At 38.7% G+C, this 19,753-nt stretch overlaps 1 protein-coding gene across 2 annotated transcripts; it reads right to left on the minus strand.

Moving 5' to 3' along the window:
- Positions 1-742: 742 nt before the first annotated feature.
- LOC103431045 (membrane-associated protein VIPP1, chloroplastic) lies at positions 743-16,840 on the minus strand. Of its 2 annotated transcripts, none has more exons than XM_029098081.2 (11): positions 16,523-16,840; positions 8,856-8,980; positions 8,637-8,747; positions 8,185-8,249; positions 8,022-8,103; positions 6,685-6,759; positions 6,498-6,568; positions 6,271-6,353; positions 4,995-5,059; positions 1,534-1,608; positions 743-1,130 (listed from the first exon to the last, which is right to left on the minus strand). In XM_029098081.2, the coding sequence occupies exons 1-11, from the start codon at positions 16,659-16,661 to the stop codon at positions 1,014-1,016; spliced, it is 1,008 nt and encodes a 335-aa protein (XP_028953914.1). In that variant the 5' UTR covers positions 16,662-16,840; the 3' UTR covers positions 743-1,013. The 2 variants fall into 2 exon arrangements, with proteins under 2 accessions (XP_028953914.1, XP_017186612.2); XM_017331123.3 differs by having other exon boundaries at positions 8,856-8,991; positions 16,523-16,781.
- Between the last annotated feature and the right edge of the window lie 2,913 nt (positions 16,841-19,753).

Raw genomic sequence — 19,753 nt, forward strand, 5'->3', positions numbered from 1 at the left:
TCTAGAGCTCAACCTAAAAAAGTTAGAGGTAAAATCGACAAATCATAATTTATTATAGTTGGGCTATTTTTTAGTTGGACTACTTTAATATAGGTCTTGTACTAATCATTAAACAAAACTTATAACATGATTTTTTTATTAAAACTAAAACTTTTCAAACTTTTTTCATTATTTTTCCTTATTAAAAATGCAAATTTAAACGATGATAAAATTTTGATTTCACACGTTAGAATTTAGATATGTGAAAAACTCGAGAAGGAAAGGAAATCAAGAGAATGTTGAAGTCCAGTGGTTGAGTATAGAAAAACTCTAAGCCACGCAATGACTCTAGCTTAGAGGAATATAAAATTCAAGTGTGATGATAACATATTGGTGTGTTAAGTCGAAAGAGCGTGCTGGTTTACATTCTAGCACACCATTGTTAAATCAAGGCGTGTTAAATCGAAAGATTTTCACACCTTGAAAATGGACAAAATAAATGGAAAGACTTTCAACCTCTTATCTTCTTTGCACACCTTGTTAAATTCTAGCTTTAACATTACATGGATCAAATCCAACAGAACAAATTTCATTACTTTAGACTCTTCCCCAGATAAATATCGCCAAGGATTTAGAGTTTAGCTCTCGAAATTTGAGCTGAAAAGCACCTAACCCTTAACATGCCTGTCTATGAAGCCCTCTGGTTCCTCGTGTTATCAAAAAGACAACTAGAATTACAGGCCGACAAATTAAAACCCCCATAAATCTCAAAAAGACATCACATGTACATTAAACAGGTTGTTCCACCTACATAATCCAGAAACTGGCTTTGCTGCAGCAGAGTCGAATTACAACAAGAGCGTGAAAATGGTGCCTACTATCACAACGAAGCACTTTGATTCGAGTTAGGTCTCTAGCTATACAGCGTTAATCTTTTGTTCTTTCTGCCTATACAAATGCTAACCAGCTCTCAACTAAAACCAACTTCATATTTGTGTTTAACAATTCCCATAAATGTGCCTGCAAAGAAAAATTTAGAAGTCCTTGGCTTTTCTTCTCAATTCATTAAGCTCCATCTCAATTTCAGAATCTCGAAATGGATATGCCTTGTTACTGGAAGCATCTGTTCTTCCAGGCGGGAGCTCTCCTTTCTGTAGGGATAGAGGGGGAAAAAAGGTCAATGAACCTAGTTGTTGAGAACTGAGAAGCCATAAGGACAGATGGTTCGAATTCTAATTTGTTATCATTTTTTCAGCAGAGGGAACAATGAATGTAACGGGTGTAAGAGCATTAGTTTCTGGACAAAACCATTTCCGATATTTATTCTCTACTTCGGTACGAAACAACACAATACAGGACAGAAAAACAATTGCAACCCAGATATTTAGACCACACAACTCCACTTAATGCTTTTTTGGTAATTAGACACCTACTATGTACCAAATAATGGGCAGAAACTTAAGTTTAATAATTCAGTTCACGGAAATATATATCAGTAAAAACTTGGATGTACGACCTCATGAATATATAATTGTCCTCCTCGATAAGACATACCTTTGAACTACCAGATAATTCTTTCTTCAAGTTTGCAAGATCATCGTCGACCGAAGATCCCTCTAGCAACGCAAACTGCAATTTTGGTGCACGTTTGGAAATGGTAAGAAATCAATTTTCAGAAGAGAAACAATTAAAAGCATGCAGATAATATGTTTGCAATATATAATCATCTTATATTATCACTTCAAAATGGGCAAGTTTCTTTGCTGGGACAGAAGCTCATTTCCATATAATAGCTAAGGTACAAGTGGAAAAATAGGTGGTTTGCAAAGCATTTTGTCACAACATGAGGATCCAATCCTTCTATGTTTACATTTACAAACAAGAGCTGAAGAATATACAATCAAAATCAAATGTAAGATCCAAAATTTTGAGTTGTCAAATAAGAAATATCAATCTTTAATTACTGTTGGTATTTAATTGTACTCAGCTTCTATATCACGAACGACTGATAGGAGTTTAAAAAGTTTAAAAACAAAGAACCAGTTAATCCTCTTTTTCTGAGATCATTCATGATATATTAGAACTGTGTTCTCATGGGTATCTGCATGAATAAAACTTCCTAGCTAATATGTGTGGGCACATGTACATGTATTGAAAGGGTTAATGGGATCCGAAAAAAGGACCATCACAGCAGAAGACAACCAGCAAAACAAGCTGGAAAGAGTCCTGATGTAATTTCCTATTAGTATCCCTTCCGGCCTTCTAGTAATGACCTGCCAAACATCCCACTTTCCACCAATCCATCGCTATTGCTACATTACTGCTGCCAGGACATAAAGATCCTGCATACATCTCAGTTAAGTCAAGTGAGACGGTATCCATGTTCCCCTTATTGCAGAAACTACAACATTGTCAACCACGTCCCAAGATTGAGCAATGTAGATGCACAATAGAAACTTTTATATGCCAAACATCATATATCTTCCGCCTTAGTTTGACCATCGACGTTGATTCACAAGCACATCTCAATCGAACTCCTCATACTTTTGTTGTAAAAGAGCTTGTAAAAGAGCTGCATAGGATGCCACTCATAAACAGAGTATGATACATAGTGGTTCCTATGATGGACATGTTCTGGGAAAAGTCCAACAGGATTTCTCTTTTTGCGAATGCATTATACAATTGACTACTTAGATTTTAAAATGCATTTTACACTCAAGAAGAAACCACTGTTCTCTACTGGCAGTCCCACAGCATTCTCCACACTACTCTATTTTGCTGCAAAGGGACATGCCTCCAAATTATTGCAGAACAAAAGTGGTGGCTTTCCTAAATCAATGGGTGTTTAAAATTTTAATAATTAGGGTTTTAGTCTTTTGATTTCCTATTTTGTAAGGATTAAAATTCTTTCCATTTTGGTGTAGGATTAGATTTAGTTTCCTATTTCTATTTTGGATAGGGATTTCTTTCTTATAACAAGTTTACTTTCCTGCATTCTTTAGGCTCAAGGCATTATAAATATCCTTGTGATCAGTAATAAAAAACAATGAAGAGTTCATGATAGAAAAGCTTTGTTTTCAAGAGATTAGAATTCTTATCCTGCGATGGGATTATTTTGTTGAGATGCCAAAATTCTTGGTGAGAGGCCAAGAATGGGTGCAATGCCCCTGGAGTGATACCATTTATCTTTATTTCCCTTTTTTTTATAAATAAAAGATAAGTGGAATCACTCCAAGGGCATCGCACACGTTCTTGGCCTCTCACCAACACAATCCCATCGCAGGATAAGAATTCCAATCTCTGGAAAACAAAGCTTTTCTATTTATAAACTCTCATTGTTTTTTATGTAAAACTTTTTCTATTCATAAGCTTTTCCTTTGATAAGTATAAGCTTGAGTTAAATTTCCTGTGAGTTTATTGGAGTGATTCCAATTCTTGGTGAGAGGCCAAGACGGGTGAAAGGTCCCTGGAGATTCCAGATATCTTTATTATTGTTTTCCATTAAGTTTTTAAGTGTTTTTGCTCTGCTAAGCTATCTAAGTTCCGCCGCCCTCCTCTGTCCTACATCACAACTAAGGTTTCTAAGTTGATCTCTAGGATAGACAAGGAGAATACCATGCCATGAACAATATAAATCCAAATGAAATTTTGGTTTCTTCTATAAAAAACACTACAAAACCCACACTCCATTCTATATTTCTGAGCATCTTTCTACTAAGCAAGCACAGAAAAGAATGGAGACCAAAACACCAACCAACAATGGCCAAAACTCAGACCCTGAACCATAATCGACCCCCAAGTCGTAGCAAGTTCACCCACAATATCCAAGAATCATACCTTATTAGAATTTGATAATTATTGTTCCACCCCTTAATGTCAGTGCACCTTCATGCCGTTGTTCTGTACCCACTAATGAGTTCTCTGTTTTGATCAATGAAGTTAAGGAATCGTGCTCCACTCATTTTCATGTGGTTTGATCCATCTTCTTTTTGAAAAAATAACAAACAAATAAAGAAGAATAACTTAATGACCTCTCTAAAGTTCATAAAGTTTTCGATTTTATTTTTCTTCAATCTTTGGCAACTCTGATCTTGATTTGAAAATTTTAAATTTATTCTAGTTTCTAGGTGTCATAATCAAAACAAACTAGAGGGAGAATTTAGAGGAATGTTGCATAAAAATCAAAATTTTCATTTTCATTTAATGGCTAAAATGGATATTGAAAGTCGAACACCATTTAGACATCTACAATGGAGAAATATGCAATAGTCCAAAAGTTTAAAATAATGGGAAAGAGAGGCAACAATGTAAATTAATGTCGCACTTTAACAACTTCCTTACCCTGTTGGTTCTCATGTACAGCTAAAGCAAGCACAAGCATAATAGAACAGACCTTGGGAAACAGAAAAATGCTGCTACCAACACAAGAGTTTTAGAAAACAAGGGTTTTAAACCATGGTAATGACCTAAACCATCCCGTAACCATATAGGAAGTGGCCCAGACAAATATGTGTACTTAATAAACTGACAAGCCTGCAGCTGCCATTTAAAGAATATCAACCAAACAAAAATCCGTGTAATTTTTTCGATACTTGTATGGTAATCGCACCTACAAAATAGTTTTGAAATATTGCTTTGAGCACTATCTGAGCTTCAACGTGGCAAACATCAAAACAATAGCATGTAGGGTATGTATGACATCCATGTTACTTAAGTATGTATTCACGTCCGTGAAGAAATTCCAACCACCAAATCATACATTTACTTAGTATTTACGTCCGTTCCAACCACCAAATAAGATGGGTGCTTCACTAAATTGGCAGGAATTTTGCCACTACTTAAACAGTTTATGAGCTCATTCTTTGACTTGTTTCCACATCATATTTTTCAACATAAGTTCTGGATTTCATACTCCCTTCCTCCCCTGTTCTTATCAATCTGAAGATTCTATAGAGTTGTAGACCCACAAGATCTAACATGACATGGGGCCTAAATAAGCAAGATGATAGTGTTACCTTTCCTTCCAGATCATCCGTAGTTAACTGACCAAGAGCTTCTGCTTGGGATTCCATGGCTAAGACTATTCAGATGAAGAAGGAATAAAAGCATTAATATACTTCATAAAAATCCATATAAATTAATGTCTTTGTGTGTGTAATCAAAGATAGACAATCAACATGTAATGCACACAACAATGGGACTAGAAGTCAATCAACTTTGTGCAACAGAAGTCATACACAGCAATCATCCATAATAACAGGAACATGGTGATAATCTCAAGCCAAGGCAGGAAGGATACCCCTTTTATTTAATTAATTAACTGAATCAAAAGTGCTGATAGCTAAATATGATTTTACTCTCATTTTCATGGGTTTCTTTGTATACTAACAAAAAAGACGTGCTAAAACTGACTACCAAGAAAATCAATTTTGAGGTGGAAGCAGTGAGGCCACAAGCAATTAAAGTAACAGAAGATAAATGAGATGAATCAAAAGGGCTTGGGAATTTGGGAAGAGCAAAACGTTCCAGGAATTTAGCATAGTGCCACGGGTGGTGAAAGAACGAACATTAGGCAAGGATTAGAAAGATTGTAATCACAGACAATTACCAGGCAGGTTTCTTTTTTCGTTTAAAAATATTGGGCAGCATTCACACCATTATCCAACATCACTTCATCCCAATCCTTAAGGAAGAGATGAACAAAATCTAGTTCTTACATCCAATCAGACTTTGTACCTCTGGACAACTCTTGTTGATGACAAAGTCTGATTTCATCTCGAATCTTACATATTTACCAGGAAACATACATCTAACATAATCAATCTGGAGATTGGGAGGATGTGAAATAGATGAAACAATGATATTCTTCTAAAAACCAAACAATCTGTTGGTACTTGTAAGTTGTAATACTGATTAACAACCAGGAATTGTGTCTTTGTATGAAATGTGAAAGATCAACTATTTTAAATTTGACACATCACATGCTTGCCAACCATGGATTGGGCACATGAATGCTAAGCACATACAAAAGTACAATGTGATGAACTTTCTCTCAGTAGATTTTGAAGCAGACTATACCCTCAAAACTTTTAACTCAAAGAGTCCAGAGAGATATCCATATGCACAATTGGTTAAATTTTAAAGTTATATTTTCTAATTTGGCAGCCATTATAGAGCTGGTTGAGCATCCAAAGATTTCCTCACTCCAAACGGAGATGGGCCCTCAAATGGAAATGCAGAATGGAGCTTCAATAAATTATAACGTACTTCCATAATTGACAGCTGCCTCACCTTTCTCTTCCATCTTATCAAAAGCTGAAAGAGCACTACTTGTCTTGACGTTTCCCACCATCTCACTCACTTTAGTTGCAGTCCTGAAGCAACAGCATAGCAGCAATTACCAGCAACACCAAGGAGATACCAGACTATTGACCGAGAAATTGAACTGAATTGAAATAAAAAACAACAAAGAAACAGTTTGGTAAGAAGGGAAAGTGAGAATGGTAGAATAAACTAACTTCGCAGACTGAGCACGTGCTTTGAGGGTATCTTTTTTCGACCTTGCCTCCTGTATCTTGCTTTCTAAAAGCTACACAAAATAGATTTCATAGAACATAATTGACGGAGTTTTCTACACAAAAATAAATGTGATTTGGGTAGTCATTTAAGAACTCACTATGAGCAAAATAATATAAATTCACTTACCCGTGTATTAGACACAAGATTATCGACAACAGCTTTTTGTTGATCAAGTTGAGATTTCAAAGTATTAGCATTATCCTGAAAACATATAAAGACAATAATGCAATGAAACTTTGGCAGCCTGGCGACGAGAAAGAAAACTAGTTCGTGAGTAACACCGGCGCAGCCAATTAAGGCCCACAAGGGTCACTTGCCCCTTCTCATCCACTGTTCTAAAAATCCCCGGCGCTAGGCGGCTGGCCACCGCCTCGATTAACGCCTAGGCGTTTGAAAATTAAGAAAGGGCGTCTAGACCTACTGAGGCGCCCGCCTAGACCGCCTAGGGGCCTAGCCCGCCCAGACCCACCTAAACACCTGCCTAGGTTGCAACTCACTTAGATAGAAAATAGATAACGTTCCTTTTGCATTTTATTGTTTCCAATAAATTGTAAGACTTATTGAACACTTAAATACACACACATTATATGTTTGCTCCCCATGTTTTCATTATGTTCCAATACTTCATAATATATATGTCATTCTATTTTCTAGTTTATGATGAAATTATATATATTTTAAGTATAAACAGACACTTATTTACATGAAATACAATAGATTTACTTAAATCTGCCTAGGCGCTAGGCCTTACATGAAATACAATAGATTTACTTAAATCCGCCTAGGCGCTAGGCCCCAGCCCACCGCCCGCCGCCCGACTAGCGCCTAGTGTCTTTTAGAACCTTGTTCTCACCATCTTGACAATATTTCCTCTTATATGTTATACCCAAGTTTTTTCATATTTGTAAAATAATATTTGCCCCATTAAACATAATCTAACATCATATGTGCTTAAGGATCAGGAGACTCAGGAAACTTGGGCTTAAAGGTGCATGTCACTTCATTCCTTGCCTCAAGTTTTTCAATTCATTCACATGTGTCTTGAATTTTTTCGATTACTTCAGTAAATTTAAATCAGCATTTGATACTCTTATTGTTTGTCTATCTTTTCAATCTCTTTCCTTGATAAAATTGTGGTTGTACTTGTATTAAAAAAGATTGGTTATGCTTACCATTAGTATTATTATCATATGATTTGGAATGATAACACAATTAGGTCATAAATATCAAATTTGTAATATTCACAATAACTATTATTGATGTGTAAAATCCTACATATTAAAGTTACGTTGACCCTCTATTAGAAATTCTGGCTACGCTTGGCATGAGCTTAATTTTACTAAACACTCCAAATATAAGTTTCCTTGATAATGATACACATTTCTCAAAATTAGAAATACTAATATAAAATAACCAAGAAAAAAGTAGAAGCATAATAAACTTATACAACCAATTGCACTTACAGCAAAAGATTTACGCCTCTTCAGAGCCTCACGTGCAAGATCCTCCTCTCCTTTTTGAAGAGCTAATTGTGCTTTGCCGTACCTATGTTAACATACACCATGATTTTAACAATTACTCAACGCTTTATTTGAGACAATAAGATATCAATCCCATCCACATTACCAGTCCTCAGAAGCTTGTTCAGCAGCTTTGTACTTATTCTCCATCCGCTTTTGAGATGCCAACACCTTCACAGAGAAAGAAAAAGAGACAGAGAATAGGCATGATCAATGCTAGATGAACATTAAAGAGTACAACTGAGACCATTTAAACATATACAGAAGAGAAAATTATAAGATATCCAAGTATATCTAGAGCTACCACAGTAGCCATTCATGGATGATATACCTTGTCGTTTCAGTTTGTCGTCTACGACGAAATAGGAAAGATGAAAACTAGAAGACATAAGAACAAATGCAAAAGAAAAGGTGCAAAAATCTGCAGAGAACGTGAGGCAATTATAAAATATAGTAGAAGACAAGAAAAATGAATTGATTGTGAGAATTTTCCAAAACAATTGCAATAGAACAAACAAACAAGGAAAAGAAGTAAAAGTTTTGGAACGTGAGGCTTACTTGTGCTGTGGCCTGACGCATCTTTGTCAAGTCATCATTCATTTCAAGAACTGTTTGCTCTAAGATTTTCTCAGGATCTTCAAAGGTACTTATTAATGCATTTGCATATGACTGCTAATAATACAATTAATGTAAGAAGAAAAAGGTAAAATCAGTTATAATAAGACCATCACATTATTATTTATTATGTGAACACAGTAATCATTCATAAGATATCACCTTGACAACTCTAGCAAACCGGTCAAATAGATTCATACGAGCACCAAGAGCCCCTCCACGTTGTCTAGAATAATGTGGTCGACTGGAAGGAGCAACCCTAATCACTTCAACTTTTAGAGCCTCCACTGAAAATAATCTAAATGTAAGCCGCAATTTAATACCTATTTTTAGGTGATTTGCAAATTAAGTTGAACAGATACTAGAACAAAAACTAAAACTAAAATATTAGGGTTCAAGGTTATTGTGAAACTGCAAAACGGGGTGTGCAAAATGCATTGCTCACAGACCTTAATTGTTGTCCGCCTTTTACTTCTATACATAAGTAACGTTTTATATCATTAAGTCATAGTACGCAATTAATGTATCCTGTTGCACACAACAAACAATACTCACCAAGAGAAACACATCCTCAATGACAACAGACATGCACAAATCCAACAATAAAGTTGAATGGGAGAACAGAAATTTAGTCAACTGCACTTAGCATGTAAGTTTTTTTTTTTAAATAAAATTTTTAAATGGCTAAATATATAATTTTTTTACTTGCTTTTAGGTTACTAAAATTGTGGATTAAGAATGAATTTGAGATCAGTAAAAGTAAAATTTTACTAAACCTAGCATTATTCTTAGACTTCTTCAAGCTGTTTACAGTAGAGAGAGACATAATCATATCCAAAAGCAAGCTAACAGATTTAATTAGATAAAAGGCATTTTTTTTCTAGAATGACATATTAAGATCTTGGCAAATAGGACCTTGTTTGACTCAGATTTGGAGCGGTAGTGTTTGCCTTTGTAAATAGCTTTACTTATGCTACGTGACCTGCACCATAATGCATTTCATAGTACCTTATAACCATTTTGAAGAGATAGAAGGTTATACCCTTTAAAATCAATTTCATTCGACTTGAAATGTGAAATTTTTTTCAATACAACAACAACAACAAAGCCTAGAACGCCATTGCGCTCGGTTTTGTGTCATGTCCTCCGTTAAATCCAAGTACTCTAAGTCTTTTCTTAGGGTCTCTTCCAAAGTTTTCCTAGATCTTCCTCTACCCCTTCGGCCCTGAACCTCTATCCCGTAGTCACATCTTCGAACCGGAGCGTCAATAGGCCTTCTTTGCACATGTCCAAACCCATTTTGTGTACGTGTTGATGCTTCACCGCCCAACATTCTGTGCCATACAGCATCGCCGGCCTTATTGCCGTCCTATAAAATTTTCCCTTGAGCTTTAGTGGCCTACAACGGTCACACAACACGCCGGATGCACTCTTCCACTTGATCCATCCAGCTTGTATTCTATGGTTGAGATCTCCATCTAATTCTCCGTTCTTTTGCAAGATAGATCCTAGGTAGCGAAAACGGTCGCTCTTTGGTATTTCCTGATCTCCGATCCTCACCCCTAACTCATTTTGGCCTCCATTTGCACTGAACTTGCACTCCATATATTCTGTCTTTGATCGGCTTAGGCGAAGACCTTTAGATTCCAACACTTTTCTCCAAAGGTTAAGCTTCGCATTTACCCCTTCCTGAGTTTCATCTATCAACACTATATCGTTTGCGAAAAGCATACACCAAGGAATATCATCTTGAATATGTCCTGTTAACTCATCCATTACCAACGCAAAAAGGTAAGGACTTAAGGATTGTTGATGCACAAAATCAGTGAGGACTTTGGTACAAAAGAAAGTATTAACTTTGTGATCTTCGCTAGATTGCTCTGGTCATTAGTGTGGATAAGTATGTAAATGGATAGAGACAGGAAAGCAAACACAAGATGTACGTGGTTCACCCAGATTGGCTACGTCCACGGAGTAGAGGAGTTCTCATTAATTGTGAAGGATTTACACAAATACATAGGTTCAAGCTCTCCTTTAGTGAGTACAAGTGAATGATTTAGTACAAATGACATAGGTTCAAGCTCTCGTCTTCACTTGCCTTATCTGTCTCATAAGTAGATGTAGCATCTTCTCTGGAAGTACTCTTCCTCCATCCAGGGGTGGTATCTTTAACTGGTGGAGATGAACAAGGTAATGTATCAATTTCACTTGAAGCTTACTTGTAGTTTCAGGCTTGGTCAAGCGCTATACAAACCATGTAGTAGGAGTCCCCCAAGTCGCCGAGCTAGGGGATCTGCTGAAAGAGGCGACAGACAAGGTAAGCAATCAGTCCCATATCAGAAGTTTGATTTCGAGTTCCAGCTGATTGTTCTCATTCTCCCTATCTTGCAGGCAGCATGAAGGATAAAGAGAAGAAAAGGAGAATAGATGATATGAGATACTTTTGCTTTTGAAGAAGTAACTTTCCACAGGCTTATTCTTGAACTGGGCTGGAGGATTTTCTGGTTTCCTCCAGAGTATAAGGCCGACTGAAGAATTTGAGGGTCAAAACAAGTCCATCAAATCTAGAGTACGGTCGACCCTACTGATATTGGATACTTTTGCTGTTGACAAAGTAGTGGATGTATCGGCACGTGTTCTGTTACGCTTGTCTCCACATGCTAACTTGTATCCTTCTCACTTTCCCTATCTGTTCCTCAGGCAGATGTGGTATCTTCTCTGGAAGCATAAGATGTTGAAGATAAGTACTCGAGAGCAATGCCAGGTAAGTAATCAGGTAAGGGGTTCCAAGCAGTCAGTTCTTGACTAGAAGCTTGATTCCAAGTGCTGACTGATTGCTCTCTTTCTCCTTGTCTTGCAGGTAAGAACAAGGCCAAAGGAAAAGACAGGGAAAAAGCATGATATGGGATACTCTTGCTTTTAACCCTGATGATATGAGATATTCTTGCTCTGGTGTAACTTGTTTGTAGAGGGATTATCGGGGGGAAAGAAAGCTGAGTATTTCGAGAGGCTTCCTTGGGAATGCCCTCTCAGATATGAGGAAGGGTTGAGCATTTTTGCAGGTCCGCCTGTCCGTTGAGGATGGAGGTCGACATATATAGGAGTTTACCTAACAACAAGTAGTAATGCTATTCCTTTACCCTGCTTGGTCATAGCACGATAGTGGGAGCTGCCAGCTTTACGTGTGTCAGAGCACTTTGAAAAAGCGGTCTGTGGTATCTAGAAAGCTGATGTTGCGTGTGAAGATTACAGACAAGCTTTATCCAAGGAGATCTGGCTCTCGAAGTTGAGAAAGCGGTGCTTCTTCGGTTTTCAAACAAGCATTCATGTCAGGGATCTGGCTCTCGAGATTCGGAGAACGGTGCCTCTTCGATTTTTGAGAGAGCAATCATGCTGGGAGTCTGGCTCTCGAGATTCGGAGAGCGGTGTCTCTTCGATTTTTGAGAAAGTAATCATGTTGGGAGTCTGGCTCTCGAGATTCGGAAGACGGTGCCTCTTCGATTTAGGAGCAAGCAATCTTGTTGGGAGTGTTTTCTCGAATGTGAGTAAAGGTTGGCCATGTTTGCTAGTCTACATTGCCACGGAGCACAGAGGTTGACACATAGGGACTTTCCAATTATCCAGCAGTGATGCTGTTCCTTTACCCTTGTGGGTAATAATATGGTAGCTAGACCTTCAAAATTTATGTGTCTAAACTTTGTTAGTGCTATTTCTTTGCTATTCTTTTACCCTTCTTGGTCATAGCGATGTAGTGGGAGCTGAAAGCTTCATGTGTCTAAACTTTGTCAGAGATCTTTGGCAAAATTATCTGTGGTACCCATGAGCTGATGGTGCGTGTGGAAAGTGGATGATTGAACAGTAAGATTCACGTTCTTTCTACTTCACCAGAAATCTTCAACAGAATGCCCGTAATTTCAGCAAAGCTGAGTGTGCATGTGACAGGTGCTGACAAGGCTGAGAAAAGCAGGTGCCTCTTTGATTTCTGAGATCGGCCCTCGTGGTCTCTGAGCAGCCTAGCCTTTGAGAAAGCAAGCGCCTCTTCGATTTCTGAGATCTGCCTTCGCGGTCTTTGAGCAGCCCAGCTTTTGAGAAAGCAAACGCCTTTTCGATTTCTGAGATCGACCCTCGTGGTCTCTGAGCAGCCCAGCTTTTGAGAAAGCAAACGCCTCTTCGATTTCTGGGCAGGCGCCTCTTCGATTTCTGAAGCTCCGTCGAGTGCAGATTTTTATAGAGGCTGGCATTAAGTTCCAAAGCACACTTGAATCTTCACCAGTAGAAGCTCCCTTCTTGCACTTCTAAGATCTTGATTTGTCCGACCTTTTCTCTCTTCAACACCTTTGAAAATGTCTGGCCCCTCCGACCGTCGTTTTGACTTGAACCTTGTTGAAGAGGCAGCCACGCCTTCTCCAGATAACATATGGCGCCCATCCTTCTCATCCCCTACTGGTCCTCTTACCGTTGGGGATTCCGTGATGAAGAATGATATGACTGTTGCGGTGGTGGCCAGGAACCTTCTCACTCCCAAAGATAACAGACTACTTTCCAAACGGTCTAATGAGTTGGCTGTTAAGGATTCTCTAGCTCTAAGTGTTCAGTGTGCAGGTTCTGTGTCTAATATGGCCCAACGCCTATTTGCTCGAACCCGCCAAGTTGAATCATTGGCGGCTGAAGTAATGAGTCTCAAACAGGAGATTAGAGGGCTCAAGCATGAGAATAAACAGTTGCACCGGCTCGCACATGACTATGCTACAAACATGAAGAGAAAGCTTGACCAGATGAAGGAATCTGATGGTCAGGTTTTACTTGATCATCAGCGGTTTGTGGGTTTGTTCCAAAGGCATTTATTGCCTTTGTCTTCTGGGGCTGTACCGCGTAATGAAGCTCCAAATGATCAACCTCCGATGCCTCCTCCTTCTAGGGTTCTGTCCAGTACTGAGGCTCCGAATGATCCCCCTCCGGTGCCTTCTCTTTCTGGGGCTCTACCGACTGCTGAGACTTCTCCTAAGCAACCTTTGTGAAGGCTCCCTCTTGTTTGTTTATTTTGACTCATGTATATGTACATATTTGTAACTTATCGGAGATATTAATAAATAAGCTTTGCTTCATTTCAACGTATTGTGTTAAATACACCAAAGTCTTCTTCACTGAGTGGGGTCAGCTATATGAATCTTAGAACGCCATTGTGCTCGGTCCTGTGTCATGTCCTCCGTTAGATCCAAATACTCCAAGTCTTTTCTTAGAGTCTCTTCCAAAGTTTTCCTAGGCCTTCCTCTAGCCCTTCAACCCTGAACCTCTGTCCCGTAGTCGTATCTTCTAACCGGAGCGTCAGTAGGCCTTCTTTGCACATGTCCAAACCACCGTAACCGATTTTCTCTCAATTTTCCTACAATTTCGGCTACTCCTACTTTACCTCGGATATCCTCATTCCTAATCTTATCCTTTCTCGTGTGCCCACACATCCAACGAAGCATCCTCATCTCCGCCCATTTTGTGTACGTGTTTATGCTTCACAGCCCAACATTCTGTGCCATACAGCATCGCCGACCTTATTGCCGTCATATAAAATTTTCCCTTGAGCTTCAATGGCATACGGCCGACACACAACACGCCGGATGCACTCTTCCACTTCATCCATCCAGCTTGTATTCTATGGTTGAGATCTCCATCTAATTCTCCGTTCTTTTGCAAGATAGATCCTAAGTAGCGAAAACGATCGCTCTTTGGTATTTCCTGATCTCCGATCCTCACCCCTAACTCATTTTGGCCTCCATTTGCATTGAACTTGCACTCCATATATTCTGTCTTTGATCGGCTTAGGCGAAGACCTTTAGATTCCAACACTTCTCTCCAAAGGTTAAGCTTCGCATTTACCCCTTCCTGAGTTTCATCTATCAACACTATATCGTCTGCGAAAAGCATACACCAAGGAATATCATCTTGAATATGTCCTGTTAACTCATCCATTACCAACGCAAAAAGGTGAGGACTTAAGGATGAGCCTTGATGTAATTCTACAGTTATGGGGAAGCTTTCGGTTTGTCCTTCATGAGTTCTTACGGCAGTCTTTGCTCCTTCATACATATCCTTTATAGCTTGGATATATGTTACTCGTACTCCTTTCTTATCTAAAATCCTCCAAAGAATGTCTCTTGGGACCCTATCATACGCTTTTTCCAAATCTATAAAGACCATGTGTAAATCCTTTTTCCCATCTCTATATCTTTCCATCAATCTTCGTAAAAGATAGATTGCCTCCATGGTTGAGCGCCCTGGCATGAACCCGAATTGGTTGTCCGAAACCCGTGTCTCTTGCCTCAATCTATGCTCAATGACTCTCTCCCAGAGCTTCATTGTATGACTCATTAGCTTAATACCCCTATAGTTCAAGCAATTTTGTACGTCGCCCTTATTCTTGTAGATAGGCACCAATGTGCTCTTTCGCCACTCATTTGGCATCTTCTTCGTTTTCAAATCCTATTGAAAAGGTCAGTGAGCCATGCTATACCTGTCTCTCCCAAGACTTTCCACACTTCGATCGGTATATCGTCTGTGCCCACTGCTTTTCTATGCTTCATCTTCTTCAAAGCTACAACCACTTCTTCCTTCCTGATTCGACGATAAAAGGAGTAGTTTCTACACTCTTCTGAGTTACATACACGTTCTTTCAGCTTGACCATCAATTAAAAATATATCCATTTTACATTTATTTTTGGGAACTATTATTAGCACTTGGAAATAGTCTTTTTGCACTTCTCCCATCCTCATCTTTTTTACTACAGAAAAATGTAGGAAGGTTTTTGTGGAGCGCCAGCACAGCTCCCATTTAAACTAATCCCTAGTGAATAAAGGTCAGTTCCTAACTTTTGGAGATATCTTGTTAAACTCACCTACTTTTCAGATGTTTCCATGATGGTAGTGTTGCTAGTAAGATATTTATTTTACTATGAAAGAAGCCCACAAACACAGGCATGCTTGTATTTTGTTATCAGGATCAGCTACTTCATGTTGTCATCAAATCCCATGCGTTGTAGACTTGACGAGAAACTGAGATGGAGCAAGAATATCTATGTCATGCTTATATTGTTCTAGCATTAGTCTCAACTGAGAATTTCTCACCAGCTCTTTTTTCAATCAGAAATTACTAAACAGTGCAAGCAATGATTTCCCAACGGAAGGAATACGGGATGAGATTAAATGAAGTAGCAATTGACACTTAATGAAACGAACAAACTATATAAAGATGTGGAAGCCAAATATACAAAGGGCCCGATTGGAAATGCTTCTCTAGAAAGCACTTATTTTCATAAAACCTTCGATTAGATGTAGGTCAAAATATATAATCAAATTAAGTGCTTCCAGAAAAAAAAAAAAAAAAATCTTCTGAAAAAGCACCCCTTCCAAGTGCTTTTCTCTGCCGCACATTGTCAGAACCGCTTTTGGTTGTCAGGAAAACGCTGGCAGCTACTCTAAAAGAACTTCCAAACCGGCCCAAAGAAAATTCCAAACCCAATTGTCCTCTCAAATTCTAATTCTCTTCCCTATTTCCCCACTACAAGATGAAACATTTGAAGGCACACACTCAATTACCCATGAAATATGCCCCATTGCCCACTCAAAAGCCAGCCTCGGAAGCAAAGAAAACCCACAATACTAAGCTCAACACAAACTACTTGGATTTTGCATTTGCCAACCAACCAATAAACAAGTTGACAAACCAGACGCAAACACAGAATAACAAGCAAGACCCAAGAGGCAGATATTGGACCCCAATTGAAAAATCTGTAAAATACCCGTTAACTGAAAGCTTCAGTAAAGCAAAAGGCACATACCTCCGCCATTGAAGAAGGAAGTCGTGAGAGGTTTTCTGACCATGCAGAGGCCGCTAGAGCTCGAAGAAGAAGCTTGGAAAGAAGAGGCAGGCGTCGACGCCATGCTCAATCCTGTAAATATCTGCCATTTTGTGGCCATTCTCAGGGAGAAGTCAGTTGAAATGCTGCAAAATTTTATAGATAGGATTCAACAATATGCTGATCACCTATCCCTCTTTCTCAATCACCACTTTTTTACTCAATTCTTTTCGGCTTTTGTGATTTGATTTTTCTGGGAATTGTTTGTATTGGGAGGTTTGGGCCGTGAACCTATGACCCCCGAAAATGAATCCCGTATTTTTCTTCAGAACTAGGCCCGTCCGCTTAAGCCCATCTATCCGGTTTTAGAAGCTTTGGTTCGGAAACTGACGGCCTTAGCCTAGGCTCAAAACTACCAAAAGAGCTAAACATAGTTTCATCCACTATTATAGTCTTACAAATTTTTAAAATTTTTTATGAATTTTTTCACAAAAGATATTATCTACACGAAAAGAGTTGAAAAGTGTGCTAAGCCTCACAATGGGCTAACAATAATGTGGTTCATATTCGCATTTGGCGAGAATTGAACCTAAAACCTCTCACTTACAAGTGAAGAGGAATACTGACACACCCCGACCGGAGTCGAGACGTGTTGGCCGTCGCGTGACAGTGACGTAGCCATGAGCGCAAAGCGGAAGCGATAAAGAGTAAGAGGAATACTAACAATTTAAAACCTATTAACTAACAATCCAAATTAAGAAAGGATTCCAGTGAGAGTTTCAGTGTATAAATACACTTTCAGAGCAATAAGAGCGTCTAGTTGCAGTCGAGTAGGATGATTATTAAAATACAACACCCGAAGATGAATCCTACTTTTTCGGATTCTGTCGAAACACCGTTGGAGTCCTTGTGGCCACCAAACTCAGCTATCTAAGACCTGGAGGGGCGAAAAATAAAGTTGAATGGGTCAATAAAACACATTTATACGAAAACCTTATTTTCCTTTGAATATACTAACCCCTCGCCGTAAAACAAGTATATGGTTACTTTCCCAGAAAATAGATATAAGCATATACATAAATATATATATATATATATATGTGAACTTGTATCATATCATTTCATGCTTCACATAATCATAAACTTATGCATGCCATGCCAAGATATAACAAAGTAAATAATTCAGGTAAGAATAATTTCATAGAAATATGATATGTTAGCCAGAACCGCTGTGGTGGTCTATATGGCTGAATTTATAGCTCAATAGTCAAACCTAGCCGGAGTCACTACAATGACCTATAAGGCAATAAACTGCACATAAGTCGAAACCACTAAAGAGGGGTTTGTACGACAAGATTGGGTGTAATATAATTATGCTCAATTCTACTCTCTCATAATAGCCGGGCAATAAATCACTAGTCACCTACGAGTCGGAACCATAAATAAGGTTTGTACGACAAAGTTGTGCACTTAAATTGGATCCAATATGAGCATACAGTGTGGGGGTGACATAACAAACAGGCATGTATCATATCTTTGGCTAAATCAATCACCTTAGGTGCAATTTTATGAGCTCAACATTATTCAATCACACATCGCATCATCGATGATTTACATAACCAAACACAACTTACTTGAACTTACCTGTACCTCCACAGCACCATATTTATATATATAAGGTATCACACATCAATTCATGCACGAAACATAATTGTACATGCATGGCATTTAAATTGCATTTCCTTTAAATACGTTTTCTGGGAAAAACGTCAAGTATATATATATACTGAAAATAACTGCCCACTCACTTGGGGTCCGCGCTACAACTCCTTAACATCAGAACTAAGGCGTCTCGAACGCTCGGTACCTAAAACAGTTATCAAACCACATCTCAGAACTCTTATCCATAGAATATGTAATTCACATAACACATATCCTCAAGGGCATTCAAGAATAATGCGAGACCCGTTGATCAAAGGTCAACTGTTGACTAAGTTCGACGATAGGGTCATAACCCCAAATAACTCAATCTGGAAGATCCACAACTTAGATTTCTGATCCGTCACTTCCCAAGATACACATTAAGCTTCTAGAACAACATACTAAAATTTCGCTATGATCCAACGGTTGGATCTCCGCCAATTTCCAAAACTAAGTGGCGGTTAACATTTTATTTTATGAACTTACAAATCCAATTCGAGAAGATCCTCCATCGAATTCCAGATCCGTAAGTTCCTAAATTCTTCAAATATTACGTACTACTACGTATCAGAGTTTGGTGCCGATCCGACGGTTGGATCGTCGATTCACCTTTTGGCCTAACCATGAATCGTATCAAAATTAAGTCCAAATGATCAACCAATGTTAAGCCACTATCAAAAATGAACTCAGGACATCAAATATAGCTTAAAAATAACATTGGCGGCCCACTGGCCACATGCCGCCGCACGCGCCGCCGTGGGTGGCGGTCGGCCGCCCTGGCTAGCAGGAAATTCCAACTATTTCCAAATTAGCAAAATTTACAGAAATGAAGATCTCAATGAGTAGGGTAAACTTTATACCTATGGCCAAGGCCAATTTGGCCTGGAAAGGCTCCAATTTCATCAAACCCGTGAAGAACCCTAGAAATTGGTGTTTTCAATTCGACCTCCAAAACCACTCCGATGCTCCAACTAATGCTTAGGCTTTGTTCTGGGTCTCAAGAGGATGTTATGGGTGGTGACAATTGGAAGGAATTGCTTCGGGATTGGGTGATTCGAAGCCAAAGCCGCCGCACCCCTTTCTTGCGGTTTTCTCTATTTTCAAAGCCAAAACTCTCCAATTTTGAGATGGAATGGATAGAGGAAGGGTCCTAGAGTGTTTCCCATGAGGTTTCTTGAAGCAATTCACCGGAAAAATTGGTGAAAATCATCGAAAATAGGCATAGGTGCCGACCGGGTCAAGAACGGGCCAAAGGGATCCGGCCGATCCCTGATAGGAGCATATTTATGCGACTTAGTTAGCTTGTTTCTTGGCATTTATGTTGTTAGTTCGTAGTTATTTTAGTATTTTAAGCTATTTTTGTGTGTTTGTAGGTCCAAAGGGTTAATGTGGCAAAGAAGTGCATTTTGGAGCATTTTGGAGCATTTTTGGGCATGGAATGGATGGCATATGCTTGGAGCAAAAGGAATGGATGAAATTTGAAGTTTGTGCATCATCCTCTCCCTATAAATA

The sequence above is a fragment of the Malus domestica genome, chromosome 13 (genome assembly GCF_042453785.1).
Source record: "Malus domestica chromosome 13, GDT2T_hap1".
In the NCBI taxonomy this organism is placed as follows: Eukaryota; Viridiplantae; Streptophyta; class Magnoliopsida; order Rosales; family Rosaceae; genus Malus; species Malus domestica.